Genomic DNA, 19,089 nt, shown 5'->3' on the forward strand with positions numbered 1-19,089 from the left:
GAAGGAAAAGAAAAAAGAGATTTCACACCTGGGCTCTTCAGTGTCTTCTGCCTCTGAGAGGCCTGAGGACCTCATTGCTCTGATCACACCCACCCCAGCCCCAAGACGTTCCCTGACTTCTTTCCATCTTGGGGACCCCAGCCTAGGACAGGGCCTGGCCTGGCCCCCGCCCTACCTGGGGGGGCCCAGTCAGCAGCAGCCGCCGGGGGTGGCAGGTCCGGGCGCCAGAGGCGGGGTCCAGCTGGTTGCCGTAGTCGGCATGGTGCTGCCGAGCCGAGGTCCACTGCCTGTAGTAGAGGGATTGCTCCTCGCTGCTCATGTCCTTGTGCAGCAGTGGCCGCAGGGAGCTCACCCAGGCCACGTCAGCGTGCGGCAGCAGGGATGAGGAGGATGGCAGCTTGCCACCCCTCTGGGAGCCCAGGAGGCTGTAGGCCGCTTTCGATAAGATCACTATTGGGGGCAGGGTGGTGTGCAGGCCCCTGCAGCCTTGGATAGGTTGTCCCAGCCACGGGAGGGCCCGGGGTCCTGAGGAGGAGGACGACGACGACGAAGGCTTGGAGGTGGTGCTGCTCGCCATGTGGGGGCCCAGGGAGTCACACTCCTGCTTCAGAGTCTCTCCAGGTCCTGCTATGACTGCAGAGACCCCTTCATCCAGCCCCATGCTGTTGGCTGGGCTCTGGAAGCTGGGGGTCAGGGACTGCTTCTGGGACTTGTCGGCTGTGCTGGAAGAGCTCACCCCGTTCTCCATGATGGAGCCTGCAAGAGGACGGACAAAGCCCACCCCAGAACCCCGTTACCAATGCTAAGGTGTGCTCTCCTGGGTTCCAGGCACCTCTGGGAAGGAGGAAAAGGCCAAGAAACCAGCTGGAACATGGCTCTGTATGCCAGCTGCAGAAATCTGTCCTAGAAATCTTCCCTTTGTCCTCCCTCTCCATGCTCCCCACCCCCACTCCCCTGCCCTGGCTTTTGGGTAGGATTGGCCAATGGGAGACACCAGCAGGAAACCAGTTACTTATTCCCTGGCTCCCTTCCTGGCCACTCAGGGTGGGCTGCCTTTCTCCACGAGGGCTGTGGCACATGTCATGCCAGCTTCTCTGGGTCCCAGGAAGTGCTCCCTCTCCTGGCTTTTTCAGGCCCAGTGGTGGTCAGGGCGCCCTGGGGTTAACTATACCACCTCTTGCTCCTTTTCTAAATCCTGCCCACATCTTTTTAAATAATCCTGTTGTTAAACTCTCTTCAAGTTACCTCATTTGGATACGCCATCTGATTCATTCCAGGACCCTGACCAATACAGGCTCCACATTCAAGTCCCACTCCAGTGGCACTCGCTTTCTTCTGGGGTCCAAGGACCTCACACTTCCAGCTGTGGATAAGCTCCCCAGGGTGTAGGCACTTCCATGGATGCCCAAACCAGCATGGGAAATGTTTCCATGTGAAGGAGGAAGGAAGGTATGATCTACTCCCAATGAGGTGTTGCTCTTGCCCAGAGATCCTGGTGCATTTGGCCAATTCACTTCAAATATGTTTTTCCCCCTAACAGATCAGCCACTCTTTGGTTTGAGGACATCCCAAAAGTTCATTATGTTCAGTACTGAAGTCCCTCTCTGGGCTCAGATTGGTGCTTCCCAGGCATGTAGGTCAAATCCCAACCAGGAAGATCCTAGATGAATGGCTAATAACTAGAGGTCATAGAAACCAAGTCAGTCCACTTGCTCATCTGACTTGTGTGTCTTTCCATCTTGTATGAGGGCTTGCCTCTCTCTTCACAGCCCAGACCCTGAGTCCACATGCCTATGCACTTTGGGCAGTAAGCCTCCCTGAGGATCCTCAACGTCAGCTCAAGGTTGGGGGATGTGTGCTCAGTGGTGTGAGCACAGCCCCCAGGTCAGGTTGTCCCTGAAGGAAGGGAAACTCTAAACAGCAGAAGGCAAACCATCTCCTTTGTGTGAGTTAGAGCAAGGCCAAGAATGTGTGAGCCTTATGGGGCAGCTCTAGAAATGCAGGGAAAGGAGGGGGTCTGATTAAAGAGCCACAGGAAGGAAGATGAACTCCATGCTGGTATCCAAAAGCTTCTAGATGTGATATTTCCCCCTCCCTTCTGTTACCCTTTACTACTCGCTGTTATTCTGAACTGGTCTCGGAGACCCTGTGGAGGGGGGGGTGAAGGGAGGTACAACCTTGACCCCTGGCTGAGGGGGAGTGGCTGGGCATACCCAATAGAAGGACAGTCCTCATGCTCTTCCAGGCTGAGGGTCACTATTTGTTTTGTTAGTGCCATGATTCCAACTCCTAGAGACCCTGTGTATAGCAGATCAGAACCCTGCCTGCCATCCTCTCGAACCTTCCGGCACTATAGTAGACAATGCTCTGCTGCTATTCATAGGGTTTTCATGGCCAGTTTTTTCAGAAGTGGTATTGGAAATACCGGTGGCATTGCTTTCAGCATCACAGCAACATGCAGCTGCCACAATATGACAACCGACAGACAGGTGGTGTGGTTCCCTGACCAGGAAACGAACCCCGGGCCACGGTGGTGAGAGTGGTACTCATGGCCAAATCTTAACCACTAGGCGAGCTATTGAGGGTCACTATGGAAAGACAGAAAACCCAAAGATAACGGCCTCTTCAGTTCCCACAGGGAGCCATCCAACAGCGGCTGACAGAATGAACAGAAAGACCAGTGCTGCTTTCAGACATGAAATTGTGTGTGTTTGCGTGTATGTGTCATAGTGACGAAAGAAGGGAACTGTGTGCAAGAAGGAACCTTCATGGTAGTTACCTCGGGTCATGAGTTTTCATTTTCAATCTCTTCTTTATACTTCATTACATTCTCTGAGTTTTCTATATTAGGCTTTATTACTTTTATAATCAGAAAAAAATTTTAATAGTGCTGCATTTACTGTAATACAACTTAGAAGAAAATTCATCAGGCACTGGCACAGGCCATACAGTAACACTACAAGGGAGGGGCTGGCAGGCTGGGGGTAGATCATCACAGTCAGCCAGCGGCCCCAGAGCAGCCTTCAGTATACAAACACTTGCCGTAAGTACTGAGAAAAGTCATTCATTCATTCAGACAAACACTTTGCGCCAGGTACTAAGCCAATTAGCACAACTTACAGCTTCAGGATCTAGAAGGAAAAGAGGGCCTTTGTGCAAATATCAGATTCCTAATATCCATGAGATGATTAGGGTTGGAAAGACTAGGGAAAATGTGGCAGGCTGGGGCTCATAAAATTTATTTATTATATTTAGCCTTTTACCAAGCTCTTCATTAATGTTTCCCCAGAGAGGTATTTTGTGCTGTTAACAGTCATGTTTTCCAAGTCTCTCTCCTGAGGAACTGAGGTCTGGACAGGATGTCTGAGTCACCAAATGCTGTTCTGAAAGCCTTGAGGGGTGTTAGTAAGGGCCTCTGCCTTCTGCACGTCTACCTCCCTCCTCACTCCTGTCTCTCATCCCTTGAGAGAGAAAAGAGAGCACTGACCTGAGGTTCCGGTGACAGCACTGCTGTTGCTCTGGGGCCTCTCCAGGTCGATCAGCAGCTCGTCAGAGTCGTTCTCGCTGACTGTGGCTCTCTCCTGCTCCTTCCCACTAAGGTCCAGGGCAACAGCAGGCCCCCGGATGACCTCTTTTGAGACATAGCAGCATGCCAGACCCACCTCCTGCTCCAAGGCCGTGCGAGTTAAATAGCTCGAATCAATTAACCGGAGGTCACAGTACTTCAAAGACCTGCACAAAAGCAATGGTGTGTCTGGTGAGCCATCTGGCCGTGTGTGCAGGGTTTGTGTGTGCCTGGATAGCTGGATGTATCGAAGCAGGTAAAACCATGGGTTTCAGTGCTGGGTAATCTTGATTTAAACCTCAGCTCTGCCACCTCCTAGCTGTTATAACCTTGGGCTAGTTGCTTCATTTTCTCCACATATAAAATAGAGAAAATGACAGGGACTTATATGGTTATTGTAAGGAATGGATGGCATGACACATGTTAAGCATTTATACAGTAAGCATTCAATTACTGCTATTATTATTGTTGTTGTTGCCTTCCAATCTACAGGCCCTAGATCCTTGAGGGAGTGGGAACAGCAGATTAACAGAGACACTTCATCCAAAAAAATCCTCGTTTGGGGCAGGTGCTTCTCCTCTCTGCCTCTCTGGCTTCCCTGCTTTGATGCATAGAACCTTCTTAACTGTAGCTTTCTTCCATTCCCCAAATTGCTAGGTGATCTCTGGAAAGTCAAAAGAAAGAATCCAGGAAGTCTAAATTTCTTACATCCTTGAATAAAACAATTCTCACTTACCAAATGAACAAAATGGATAAGTGTCAGCCAAGTTTTAACCATCAGCTCAGCGGGCAACTAATGAAAAATGAGAACTAATGATTCACACTACCTGGGAAAGGTTTCTCCAAGAGGATCTTTGCCAGTTAATATCACAATACAAGGCAGACCTTCTAAATCTTGGTATGTCCGAGGGATCCACTCTTCTGGTTCATTTCCTCTCCAAGTCTGTAGAAAGGGACCCATATGATAAAATTAAAACCACTTGTTTCCACCTTTTTAAAGGTTTTATAGGTTTAAAGATTTTCCAGATTTTATAAACTTGTGCTTAATGACTTCCAGTAAGTGTGTGTGTGTGTGTCTACATATATTTTAATTGCCACTAAAAAGCATACACAAACCACTTCTAGAAGAATGTGGCCTTTAGTTTTTATCTCGGTAGGATAAAGTAGGAAGTCTTGGTATACATCACGCATTAGCCACACAGGCCAGAGACAAAGAATGTGAACTATCCCACCAGTGATGCAGACCTTACAGAGATCCTGGTTAAACTACCTGACTTAAGGCTCTTAAATATTCTTTCTTCATATAATGGACAGACTCTTCGGACTGATTGAAAAAGACAGTTTCAGTTGCAAATGACTAATGAAGGAATCTCAACAACACTCCATGAAGACATTGTCACAAAGAAAATCATGAAATTAGCCACCCCTGGTGGTTATTTTTCCTCTTTCTCCCTTTATTGACTTTCAAAATAATTGATAAGTAATTATTGGCTTAGGGCCCCAAAGAGTCTCTCTCAAGAAGGTTAAAAATATAATGAAACCTGGACCAAGGAAAAAACCGGCCCCTTACTTGGAAGGAGTAATGCAATTAGCTCACGGTTTTACAAGGAATCTATTAAGCATCAACTTCTCATATATCTTAACACGTATATACATACACACATATACGTATATCTTTAATAAGTGGAACGTCAGTCTTGAAAACACGATTATATCAATGAAAAGGAAAAAATCCCATCATCTTGTAAGATGTTGAAAAGTGACAGGATCTTATAGATTTTTCTATTTTAGAGCCAAAAGGAAATAGACCGTTTTTAAGTAGATAAGACCATTTTAAGTAGGCCATTTTTAAGTACACATCATAAAGTGTGTAGCATCTAACGATGCTTTATATGCACTTTCTTGCAGGAGTTATAAGAAATGAACTGACGTTTCTGATAAATAACTGACATTCTGTTCCCTTATGGAACAAGGACTAAGAAGTGAGGTGTTAAGTAATGGATACAAATTTATTTTAAAATATAGACTTGTACTTCCTTTGCTAAACACAAAATGGGATAAAAAGAAATCTACCAGGCAAGAATATAATATAATAGAGTTTGATTAATGATTTGTTGATGTCTAGAAAAACCAGTCTTTAGAAATAAATATACCCACAATTACTTCAAGTAAAATGTATATAATTTGTAAAAATGGAAGAACCTTAACCTTGTTGCCCAATTTTTTGATAATTTGTAAACAATGATAATTCAATGGATCTACATAACTGTTTACAAGTTTGAGAGACTTTCCATGTCTTAGAAAATCAATCTGTCAAAAAGCTTTTTTAAAATATTAGAAGAAAGTTTCTTTACAAAAATTCAGTTTTCTATACATTTTCATGTTAGAGGGAACCATAACATTATCTGATTTAAAGCAAACAATTCTGGAAATAGGAACCATTTTACTTACTGCCTTCACATTGGACTCATGATATCCCTGACATTGGGGTTCTCCCTAAATATATTTTATCTCCCAGAAACCATCCATAGGTCACGGTTCCACCAATCTTAATGAGGCTGGGTTATAATGATAACAGATATTATGTTATACTCCACAAGGAGATTTATTTTCAAAAGATTATTAAACAAATCTCTTTAACTCTTGACCAAGGAGAGCTAGCCAATCCCACTATAAAATCCTCTTCTGTCACATTGCTACTTCTGATGAATGATGGCTACAGTTCTTCTATGGATCAACCAGGCCCTCAGGATGATTTTACTGCAGAAGCATTTAAGACAATACAAAAGACTGGGTAGGGGGGAGTTCAAGAATAGTATGGGGCTCAAGGCCACGGAAATCTAATGAAAGCTTCACAGGCCTTCTGGAGGAACCGATTTATTTAGATTTAAACCTGGTATCCTTCCAAAGTGCTTGTCACTCTTTCTAAGACTTCTAAGTTAACCCCAATACCTAACAGGATAATTGGAGGTAAGCACAAGAATAAGGCCATCTAATAGCAGAAGAGGCACTGGATTTTACCCAAAATTAGAGGTAAAAGGCACACCCATGCCAACTTGTCAGTGGTAAAGGAAGTTGGTAGCTTAGAAATAAACAGGTGAAGCAGAGACCACTCGGCAAGCAGCAGTCTTGCTTAGGATGTGAACATTTCAACAGGATTTCATAGTTTCACTTCCACTCAAATAGAGAGTATAAGCAGGATAGACTGATGGGATCCAGTGGTTTTAAGAATATGGAAATCTCTTGCGTGGTTGGTGCCTGGCAGCTACTCATATAAATTGAGATACAACTGCTTTGAGAAGCAATTACTTGAGACCCCCTTCATGTATGGCAGGCTCTCAGAACAGCAGCTGCACAGACCAATCACCCTCTAAAAGCCCTGAACGTGATTCCGATATGCTATCAGCCAGGTTAAGAACCTCAGGTCTTGACTGTGGTTTTCAAACTATGGCCCAGATGGGCAAATTATTTAGGACCCACTGATTTATACTGACTTAGTGATCGGCACTTCTGAAGCGTCTGAACAAATGACCTAAGACTCTATAAGTAGCTACACGTGACCAGTGTCAATGGAGACCTAAGACCCTGCAGCCTCACAGCCTTTAGACCATCTCCCTGCAGGAGGTGTGTGACTTCACAGAGCGGCACTGATTATTGCTTTTCAAGATTCTTCATCATTAGCATTATTCAAGTTGTCTCAAGACTTATGTCTCAATGAGTTATAATGTAAGAAGAGTTTCAGGACTCTTATTTGTTATTCATCCTAGGAATTCTGTTGTAATGTGGTCTATGACTATAAATTAAAATTGTGAACATTATATCTACATATGAAATATAAATGACACGACTTCCACTAAATATAGGAGTTTCTATTTGTAGGCAGATTTATTTGTTCCAGTTGCTTATCAAGCTAATACAAAATATTTTGTTTGCAGTTTGGGTTATTCAATTTAGGCTAGGTAATAGAATACAATAAAAGGTTTGCATTTGCAAAATGCTTTAGAGCTCTTAGAGATCATACAGTCCAACTCTCATTTTGCAGATGAGAAACTGCAGCCCAGCATGGAAATGCAAATCCTCCAAGACTGTGTGCTTTCTTTTCATGAAATTTGTGTCAAATTGGATTTTTCTTAACCCAATTTAGCTCAGTACTTAGTGTGCAGGGTGCAGATACCATGTCAGTCTGACTCAGACACAAAGTACCCTACTTACATGTATGCAGGTATTTTATTGAATGCTTTCTTTTTTTTTTTTTTTAAAGATTTTATTTATTTATTCCACCCCCCAAAGCCCCAGTAGATAGTTGTATGTCATAGCTGCACATCCTTCTAGTTGATGTATGTGGGACGCGGCCTCAGCATGGCCGGAGAAGCAGTACATCGGTGCGCGCCCGGGATCCGAACCCAGGCCGCCAGCAGCGGAGCGCGCACACTTAACCACTAAGCCACGGGGCCGGCCCAATTGAATGCTTTCTAATGGCTAGGGCCCATTGGATTATAAAAGTCCCCAGAAAAACCTGAGCAGAGCGTAAGGTAGGGAGTTAGGTTAGTTGATTTAAGAATTCTGCCCCGCCCATGCCTAACAGGAGGGGTTTAGGAGAACCAATCAGTCTCTGGCTGTGCAGAGGGGCAGTGGGCTGGCTCATGCACTAAATCCCTCTGTAGGATGCTTGGGTAAGTCTCAGTCCAGCCCAAGCCTGGGGCTGAGGGTCAAATCAGGTAAAAAGAAAAAACAAACTTGAAGAATCCACATGCAAGAGGGCATTCTATATGAATACTGAGGATAAAACAGAATACTTCACCGACTCTAGACATGAGCTGCCAGCCAGCCGGGATGGACAGAAAAGAATTAGTGAATTGATGATACTTAAAGGTGTATCCCACAGAGGTCTGGCAGAACAACTTACCTTTTGTTTCTGAGAAAACAGATGGCTGTGGGCTAGATGCATTTCGAACAAGGTCAATAAATATGAGGTGAAACTGGGTGATCTCAATTTTGCACCTGCAGTTGGAGAGCGTGGAACACCAACTGCAAGCACATGCTAAGAAGGGGGCTTGACAGAATCTTATTGGACTGGTTCCAATTAGGAAAGTGAACGTGTCCCTTAGTTTAGCCTTAACATTGTCATGAAGATCAAATAGACCTATGTGCAAAACTCAATTAAACTCAGGCCTCTGGGCCACCTATGTAGGATTCCTAGAAAACAGAAACAAATGGTATTTTGAAGGAGAAATGTCTATCCATTGCTAACCTTTAATCGTGCCACAAAGTGCGTTGCAACATTGAGTTCAGAGGCAGGGTTCCCAAGGATGATCTCAAAGCGGTACTGCAGCCCCAGCTTGTCGCGCACCTCCTGCAGCCGCTCCTTGGCTAACATTGCCAGCTGCACGGAGGGCACCCTGATAATGAGCATGTGTCCCCTCCCACTTTTGGTTTTTCCTGGGGAGCTGATGAGGTCATCCATAATGCTGAGTGTTTCTGGTGTGCTGTGGTCTCGGAGTGACGCCATGGTGGTGAGAGCCATCAGAGCCTCCGAGTACTGCTGGATGAGAAGGTAGCAGCGGACGACCATGCTGTGCAGCCTGGGGTACCTTCAACAGAACACAGGGAGCTAGCATTCGGGCAGCAGGACCAGCTGGGACAGCAAGGTCTGTGCGGTAAGAATGCAGACCACGCATGGCGGGAAAGGGTCACTGCTCAGTGCTGGGCTTGGCTCAAGAATGACCCTGGAGCCCACATCACTAGAAGGAAAAGTTGAGCTTCCAACACCTGTCAGTCAGAACCTGCCGAGATAGGTATAGCAAGTTAAAGAGGTTGAGGGATGGTCTAGCGACCCTCGCTTCTCTGAGTGTGGTCTATGGCCCAGCAGCAGTGCCACCTGGGAGCTTGTTAGAAATGCCAAATCCTCCCACCCCAGATGGATGGAATCAGAATCCTCAGCTTGACAAGATCCCCAGGTGATCCATGTGCACAGTAAATTTTGAGAAGCACTGGTTTAGTCAGGTTAATCGTCGATAGAGTCATAATGGATCATTCCTGGATCCTAACCTCTTGCTGGTGGCATTGGGTTAGAATGGTGGCCTTGGCGACTTATTTCTCTGATACTTACGACTACAGTAAAGGAAACTGAGACATTAATGTCATGCCTGTGGATTATCAGACATAAAAAGAGTAATTATGATTACTAATTTGAGGTCAGCCCCAAAGACAGCAATAATGATATCTTCCCATAAGATGTGCCCTTGGTGCTGAGAAAACTTGGAGCTGAATGGAGAAATAGCACCCTCTAGTGGTATGGCCTCCTATCACCGGAGCCCCTGTTCAGTCAAGGGAGCTTGGCAAATGTCCTTGCCTCATCCCAACCCCCTCTGCTCCCAACCTGGACTGCCAGGTAAGAGAATCACTTTGTTCAAATTGGCAGTTTTTACATTTACAGAGCAGACAGAAAATAAATCTCTCATTTATGTGCTATTCTTCAGAAAGCCAGGCCTGCTGACAAATGAGTACAAATGGGTAAAGAGGACCTGCTTGCAGGCATGAGGAGCTGCTGGTCAAAAAAGTAGTCACTGGGAAATAGAGGCCCCAGGCCCAAGACGGCCAAGCCTCTCGCGGAGCCAGCAAAATGAGGGTGAGTCTGTGAACTTTCTTTCTGGTGGCCAGCCAGCAGCACGTGCTGTCACCCAGCAGCTGGATAGGCTAATGGGGGATTTCACCTTTGTTCCACTTCATAATTCTATTTAAAGTGAAACAAGGGATCCACCGGCCTTGCACAGAAAATCCCAGGGTCAAAAACCAATTAGGGTCATCAAATGCAGAGTGCGGTTTTGAAGTACTTTAGAGCTGGAAAGGCCCATAGATGCCCCAGATGCTGACCACTCCACCGTCTCATAGAAGGAGAATGAGTTAAGAGCCTGAGAGAAATTCAGCTAGTTGCCCAAGATCATCCAACTGGTCAGAGACAGAGCTAGGTCTAGATTTCATTCAGGTCTCTGACAATGTCTTCCTACGTTGCAATGATTTAGTAGATTGGGGAAAAGTGAAGAAATCCTTCAGTTCATCAATCCTGGGTCAGTCCCTTCAAGCGTTCAAAAACTCATAGCTATTATTAGCTTGTGGTGACTGGGTTGGAGGAAGTAAGCACAGATGATCCATGTTTAAAGCTTAATATTTTGCTGGGCCATGTAGGAAAGCCAAAGTTAGAACAAATGCTAACTTTGATATACAGGTATTTACGTTTCACACTCTGAAAGAAATATGAATTTAGAAGTCCAACATATTATATTTGCATTAAAATGTAATTGTAGTTTTGTAAGTATTACAAAAGTTGTATGGAAGCTGATGGGATCATCCATTAAAATATGAGTTATGAAACTGAATGATGTTACTGGAAGGAAAGATACTTTCCAAGCTGGCAGAGGAACAGGTGAGTGGGAAATACTTAAAGCAGAGACTCAGGGGGGATTTTGGAAATCTAAGATCACATGTGCTATGAAAGGATTAATTCTCAGTGTCAGTTAAGTCTTCTCAAATCCAACAGCTGCAAAAATATAAAATCCTACTCCAAGCCTGCTCTTTTTCCCAATGCAACATTATAACTGCTGGATAGGATGCATCCACCTGTCCTCATTTCGATTTTTCTGTCTTTTTTCTTAGCAAAATTATAGGGCAGCGTTGTTAAATAGGTGGCTTGTGATCAATTGGAGCCAGTTTTAAGAAGTAGAGCTCCTAAAACGTGGAATATGCCTCATCAAATACAGCCCATTTGCCCCCAAATCATTGGATGATCAAACAGAATACTGTAGTGGAGGACAGAGAGGAATCTCTCTTAGGTTACGTAAATTCTAATGCCTCTACCTACTCTTGGAGTCTATGGTTCAAGGTCAGAGAGGGAAAAATAGGAAAAACATTTACTCTTCCAGAGTTTGATCTGGAACTGGGGGATAAAAAGAAAGCAGAGGAGATAGAAGAATCATGATACTTAACTCCTCAGGTCAGGGCCTGGAGGAGGGGCACTCACTGAAATGATCTGATTGTTCCTTAATTTTCTCCAGTCTATACTCCAAACTCTCAAAGTAAAATTTAGTTTTTACCCAGTCATGTAAGGGTACTTGCCTGTGGTGGACAGAGGAGAAGAGAAGAAAACATGTAAAAGTGTAGGGTGTATGGTGGAGGAGGCCAGACCTCAGAGGAATGGTCTCTAATAAGCAAATCCCTCTCTGCCCGTGTTATCTCCTGGTGGTAGCAATGAACATGCTTGGGAGACAATTCAAAGCACGGAAAGTGGTTCTACGTCCCACTCTGGGTCGCTGGTTTCCTTTGTTGGTCTAGGAGGATCACAGAAAACTCATATGAGTAAAAGGTCATCTTAGGAAAGGCTCTTTTTATTCTGCCTTTGCATGTCATCTGCACAGCCTGGGCTCCACCAAACTCCCTGTGACACTGACACAAAAGACTTTTGGCTATTCTAGATATGCAAGTACAGCTAAAGAAAAGGTTGAAGGTCCTTCTTTACCTCTCCAAGAGCGTGTTCACCATTTTTTCAAAAGTCTCGTCACATCTCAGAAGTGGGCTTGTGATTCCCCACTGTAGAGACTTACTGTACTCATTCAAGCCGAAGTACAGCTTCTCCTCGCAGCTCATGTCCTCCTGATTCAAAACACAGAGCAAAATCCAGTGAGGACAGGATACAATGCGTCTTGTTTTTTAGGAGGAAAGATCCAGGTTATATCCTGGAGGGTTAAAAAAAATTGTGAATAAACAAGTGGGGCTACATCAAACTAAAAAGCTTCTGTGCAGCAAAAGACGCCATCAACAACACGAAAAGGCAACCTACAGAATGGGAGAAGATATCTGCAAATCATATATCTGAAAAGGAGTTAAAATCCAAAATATATAAAGAACTCATACAAATCAACAGCAAAAAAAAAAACAAACAATCTGATTAAAAAATGGGCTAAGGAACTGAAGAGACATTTTTCTTTTTTTTTTTTTTTAAAGATTTTATTTTATTTTATTTTTCCCCCCAAAGCCCCAGTGGATAGTTGTGTGTCGTAGCTGCACATCCTTCTAGTTGCTGTATGTGGGACTCGGCCTCAGGATGAACGGAGAAGTAGTGCCTCGATGCGCACCCGGGATCCGAACCCGGGCCACCAGCATCGCAGCGCGCGCACTTAACCACCAAGCCACAGGGCCGGCCCCGTGAAGAGACATTTTTCTAAAGAAGACTTACAAATAGCCAACAGGTACATGAAAAGATGCTCAACATCACTAATCATCAGGGAAATGCAAATCAAAACCACAATGAGGTATCACTTCACACCTGTTAGAATGGCTATCATCAAAAAGACAAAAGTATAAACGAATGTGATCTCAATAAAATAATTAAAAAGAAGACAAGAGATAAGTGTTGGTGTGGATGTAGAGAAAAGGGAACCCTTGTACACTGCTGGTGGAATGTAAATTGGTGCAGCCACTATGGAAACAGTACGGAGACTCCTCAAGAAATTAAAAATAGAACTACCATATGATCCAGCAATTCCACTTCTGAGTACACATTCAACAGAAATGAAAACAGTATATCGAAGAGATATCTGCATTCCCATGTTTATTGCAGCATTAGTCACAGCAGCCAAGATATGGAAACAATCCCAATGTCCATCAATGGATGAATGGATAAAAAAGGTGTGTTATATATATATACACACACAATGGAATATTATTCAGCCGTAAGAAAGAAAGAAATCCTGCCACTTGTGACAACATGGATGGACTTTGAGGACATTATACTAAGTGAAATAAGCCAGATAGAGAAAGACAAATACTGCATACTATCACTTCTACATGGAATCTGGAAAAAACACAAAAAAAGTCAAACTCATAGAAACAGAAAGCAGAAAAGTGGTGACCAGGGGCTGGGGGTTGGGGGAAGTAGGGATAGGCTGGTAAAGGGTACAAACTTTCAGCTATGAGAGGAATAAGGTCTGAGGATCTAATGTATAACATGGTGACTACAGTTGATAGCGCTGTATTGTATAATTGAAATTTGCTAAGAGAGTAAAACTTAAATGTTCTCAGCAAAAACAACAACAACAACAAAATATATATATATAAATACGTGAGGTGATGGATATGTTAATTAACTAGATGGGAAGAATCCTTTCCCAATGTCTACATGTATCAAATCATCATGAAGTACACTTTAAATATCTTACAATCTTGTCAATTATATCTTGATAAAGCTGAAAAAATACTGTGTTTCACTTTATAACCTGATACCAACTCTACAATCATCTCTGAGGCACTAGCTGAAATTTCTTTTCACTTCAAATGAACTTAATATGTGATGAGTGGCATGTTGACATGCTTTAAGGCAGATGGTAACTACATAGATGGCTTGTTTTCTCTTTCTTTTGTTCAGACATTTTCTGAGGAATAGTATTTTTTAGGCCAGTAGAGTCACAAGGTCTATTTTTTTCCCTCTTGAAGCAGCTCTCTGTACTGATACATATGTTATCTATAGAACTCTTTGGAGATCGACAAACTCAAAAACTCCTCTATTACAGAAAACTTAACTTTTTTGACATCATAATGATGGTAATTCATAAAAAGTTATCCTTTGACAAACAAAATTCATTTTTAAAATGGAATATATACTCTTATCCCTTTTTAAACAGAATACACAGTCTTTAATCTATCCCCCATCTTGATGACTCAGTCCTCACTGTGAAAATGAATAACTATTTTGGGATGTGATCACTCAGAGGATCCTGAGATGTGCAACAAACTGCTTGCATGTCCTTAAACTAAGTAGCTTCAGAATACTAAATAAGCTTTTTAAGTTCAAGTATCTGCTTTTTAAAATAGTTTTTTCTCCTCTTTTCTACATTAATTTTTCACAGTCATTTCTTTTTGCTGTCATGTTGCCTATGCATTTTAGTCTCTTATTTGTTATTTATTATGTACTGACATTTTTCTTTAAAAACTCTCCAACTCATTTCATAAAGGTAATACAGCAGCTTAAAATGTATAATAAGATAAAAATAAATTAGGCAATCAGAGGAAGAAGAAGCAAGGGTAAGAGAAATAAGATTGGGCCAGGGATAAAGTTAGTACTCTCAAAAATGCATACCAGGAGTTTCGGAACATTTTTTTAGAAGTGGGGTACAAATTTGGTTCTGAGTTTTTTAGCAACCCATCCAAAGAGATGAGCAATTGTGTGATTTATAAGGTCTATATGGTAAAAATAAAGTGGTATTTAATTGACAGCTTTTAATTTTTTGAGCCCCGCCCCCCAAACCAGTTAATCCTGCTTGTTGGAACAGGGTCTCATTTAAGAATAAATATGCTTTACAACAGGACCAGAGTATGTTCTCATGAATACTGGAGCCTTAGAGCATACAGTGAGAGATATCTATTGTTTATTGGTTTGCTCATTTCTTTCTGGGTTCTTGGTTGTGTTTTGGATAGTGGCGTCAAATAAGTCATTTCAGGATGAAAAAAGTCATTCATCTGAGTTTCCCTCCTCATCTGGACTGATGGCACAGAGTCAGTGGAAAAGCTTTATCTTATATGTACTTGGTCTTCACATTCCTTCTCACCCTTGGTCCTGTTTCTTTGGGAAAGTATAAAATCCTACTCCAAGCCTGTTCCTTTTCCTGATGCAGCATTATAACTTGCTGGGTAGGATGCATCCACTTGTCCTCATTTTGATTTCTCTTTTTTCTTAGCAAAATTATAGGGCAGGTTGTTAAATAGATGGCTTGTGATCAGGTGGAACCAGTATGGGTTTTAAGAACTAGAAGGACTAAAAATAAGAATTAGAAGTGAATAATTTCCTCAATCTGTTGTATTTGCATTAAGTTGTAACTGTGGTTTTGTAAGTATTACAAAAGTTGTAATAGAAGTTAATGGGACCATCCTTTAAAATACAAGTTACGAAACTCTGAATGATGTTACTCTAAAGCAAGATATGTTCTAAGTATCACAAATCACATCATTTATCAAATCCCTATGTCTTTGGCGAAAATGCCCCTTCTCTTAGAAAAAGTCTTTCCCCAAATGTAAATTGGTGCATCCATTATGAAAAACAGTATGGAGGTTCCTCAAGAAATTAAAAATAGAGCTACCATATGATCCAGCAAGTCTACTTCTGGGTATTTATGAAATGAAAACACTAACTCGAAAAGATATATGTACCCCATGTTCATTGCAGCGTTATTTACATTTGCCAAGATATGGAAACAATGTAAGTGTCCACTGATGGATGAATGGATAAAGAAGACGTGGTATATATTTACAATGGAATATTATTTGGCCGTGAAATCTTGCCATTTGCAACAACATGGATGGACCTTGAGGGCATTACGCTAAGTGAAATAAGTCAGACAGAGATAGACAAATACCATACGATCTCACCTATATGTAGAATCTAAAAAATGAAACAAATAAAGAAAACACCAAGCTCATAGATACAGAGAACAGATTGATAGTTGTCAGAGGTAGGGGGAGGGGACAGCAAAATGGGTGAAGGTGGTCAAAACGTACAAACTCCAGTTATAAACTAAGTCATGAGGGTGTAATGTACAGCATGGTGACCATAGTTAATAATACTGTATTGTATATTTGAAAGTTGCTAAGAGAGGAGATCTTAAAAGTTCTCATCACAAGAAAAAAAAATCCTGTAACTATGTGAGGTGATGGACATTAATTAAACTTATTATGGTGATCATTCCTCAGTATATACAAATTATACCCTATGGTGTAAGAGGCCAGAATGGTGTTTCCCTTTGGTGAGGCATGCCTGGCTTCTGGGTGGTGTGGTAAGGTTCTATTTCTTCACCTAGGTGCTGGTCCCATGGCTGTGTTCAGTTTGTGAAAATTCATCAAGCTGCACATTTACATTGTTAATGTAAAAAATAAAAGAAATATGTATATTTTGGTAATATTTCTAATAATACTATGCCCTTGCTAAAAAATTGTTAATGCCTGTGTAATAAGTGTAAACTTTGCCAGCCTGGCCCTCAAAGCCTCCATATGTATTTCCACGTTTCTTTTGCATCCTGTTAAGTGTTCTCTGAAAAATTCCTGATGCTTCCTCCTCTGTGGCCCTGCCCAAGCTATCTGCTGCCAGGAGCGCCTGCCTCCCCATCTGTCTGCTCCATCCTTCCTCTCCTTCAAGGTCCATCCTCAGTGCTCTGTCCTCCATGTCACTGCTCCTGGTGCTCTCAAAGACATGCATTTTGATTTTTTGAAATTGTCTTATTCTACTTTGTTTTGTTTTTGAAAATAAAAATTGTATATATTTAAGGTATACAACATGATGTGTTTTTTTTCTTTTTTTTAAATTGAGATATAATTGAAATATAACATTATATTAGTTTCAGGTAAACATATAATGATTCAATATTTGTATATATTGTCAAGTGATCACCACAATAAGTCTAGTTAACATCCATCATCACATGTAGTTACAATTTTTTTCTTGTGAGGAGAACTTTTATGACCTACTCTCTTAGCAACTTGCAAATACACAATACAGTATTGTTAACTATGGTCACCATTCTGTACATTACATCCCCAGGACTTACTGATTTTATAACTGTAAGTTTGTACCTTTTGACCCTCTTCACAAATTTCACCCCCTCCCTCACTCCCTGCCGCTGGTATCCACTAGTTTTCTCTATGTTTTATTCTGCTCTAGATAAGAGTGACTTTGATATACACTTTGCTTTCTCCTCTAAACCATAAGTCCTCTGTGTGTTCTTGGAAAGATCTAACATAAGCCCACAAATGCTCAATAATATTTTTCTAATTGAATTACTTTGCTTTTCTCAATTATTCCTCCTTTAGGACAATGGCTTCAGGAGGCTAATCATTAGGAGCTTCTCCCCTAAGTGTGTGAAGTTGTTGTAAATTAGATTCAATATTTTTACCTTTTTTCTATGTTGATCTCAATTTCATAGGGATGATTTTTTAAAAATTTTAATTAGAATATAATAACTCATCACCCCTCAATTATTTTGAATAAATCCTGGGTATATCTTTAATCCATAAATACATCATGAGATATCACTATGATAAAAATTCTTTTAAAAATATAACCATAGGGAGAGAAGTCAAGATGGCAGCGTAAGCAGACTCTCAACTCACCTCCTCCCGCGGACACAGCCAATTTACAACTACTGGTGGAAAAATTATCCCTGAGACAGAACTGAAAACTGGATAAGAGGAACTCCTGCAACAAAGGACAATCCTAACTGATGTGGAAGAGGCAGAAACTCCCTTCTGGAGAGAAAAAACGCCGCCTTCACAATCTGCCAGCCTCACGGCCGCCCAGGAGCAGCCCAAAGATATGCAGACCCCGCGGAGGCGCGGGGCCCTGAGCCAGGGAGTGCCCCCACTGTGGGCATTTTGTGGACCCAGCACAATCGAGACAAGTGGCATAATATCTGACTTTGCCTGCAACTGAAACATTGGAGAGTACCCCCAGAAAAGCTGGTTCACAAAGAAATTAAAACCGGCTCTTAAAGGGCCCAAGCGTGAACTCACCCATTTCAGAAAGCAAACTAACATCACCAGAAAGAAAGGTGCACAGTGCTTTGGTGAAAAGAGACTCACCTGATAGGCTCTGAGTGCACTGCAGTGAGAGGTGAGACCTCTCCAGGGACTGGGACATTGGCGGTGGCCATTGTTGTGGCCTGGTGTGAGCGGGCTGACACAGAGGCCATTGGAGTTCTCCCTGGGGCCTGCTAGTCCAGGGTCTGCCCCACCCACTAGAGCACCAATTTAATCCAGCTCAGCCAGGGCAGGCAGCCCACCCTAGAGACTGGCTCCACACAACAACAAGCCCTCAGGCAACTTGTGGGCCTGCATAGATTGGTGACTGGATTCTCTGCAGCCTGGCAACTGAGCCCACTTCACTGGGGCAGGGGGTGCACAAGGAGCAGGTGGAGAGTGTGGGGCGGTGGTGGGGTGTGTGGGGCTCCCGCCATGGAGAGACTGGGTCCACTTCAGGAGATCGGGGCAGGCACATGGGGCAGGACTGTGTTGACTGTGTGTGTGGACCTGTGGGCAGCAGGGCTTATCAGCTGCAGAAGACTTGTGCTTCTCAAAGACCCACATAGGGAGTTTGCCCCACCTTCCAAAGCCTGAAACAACTGGGTGCTCCCGTGCCTGAGGCCAGCCCCACCCAGCTGCAATCCTCAGAGAGCTGACAAGAGACCTAAAGGCTGGAGGCTTATAGCATTTGTAAGCCCCTGAGCCTAACAACCTGCCATGCTGGGGGCCTACTCACTTAAAAGAAATACTGAAACACAAATGTGATATTAGAACTTGCAGCCAACTGTGTTGGGGCTCCCAACAGCCAATAAAGAGACAACAACTACAAGCAGCTGAGCATTACAACAGCTGGCCAGGAGCATAACTCAGCTTCCCTGGGCACCTACAGGGAGAGCAAACAGGCGACAACAGAAGGACACACGTAGCTCACGTAGGGGTCACCCCTGGAACATTGAGAACTGAGGGAA

General features: G+C 43.0%; 1 protein-coding gene across 11 annotated transcripts in view; it reads right to left on the reverse strand.

Annotated features, from left to right (window-relative positions):
* GREB1L (GREB1 like retinoic acid receptor coactivator) overlaps window positions 1-19,089 on the reverse strand; it is a 264,178-nt gene that overhangs the window by 21,234 nt on the left and 223,855 nt on the right. For all 11 annotated transcript variants that reach the window (XM_087439006.1, XM_087439004.1, XM_087439003.1 and 8 more), the window contains 5 exons: window positions 12,078-12,211; window positions 8,817-9,156; window positions 4,393-4,508; window positions 3,488-3,732; window positions 176-756 (listed from right to left, as the gene is read on the reverse strand). In XM_087439006.1, coding sequence (XP_087295132.1) covers window positions 176-756; window positions 3,488-3,732; window positions 4,393-4,508; window positions 8,817-9,156; window positions 12,078-12,211 — 1,416 coding nt within the window. The remainder of the gene's footprint in view (window positions 1-175; window positions 757-3,487; window positions 3,733-4,392; window positions 4,509-8,816; window positions 9,157-12,077; window positions 12,212-19,089) is intronic.

The sequence above is a fragment of the Ceratotherium simum genome, chromosome 14, assembly GCF_057802395.1.
Source record: "Ceratotherium simum simum isolate JZ-2026a chromosome 14, ASM5780239v1, whole genome shotgun sequence".
Classification (NCBI taxonomy): domain Eukaryota; kingdom Metazoa; phylum Chordata; class Mammalia; order Perissodactyla; family Rhinocerotidae; genus Ceratotherium; species Ceratotherium simum.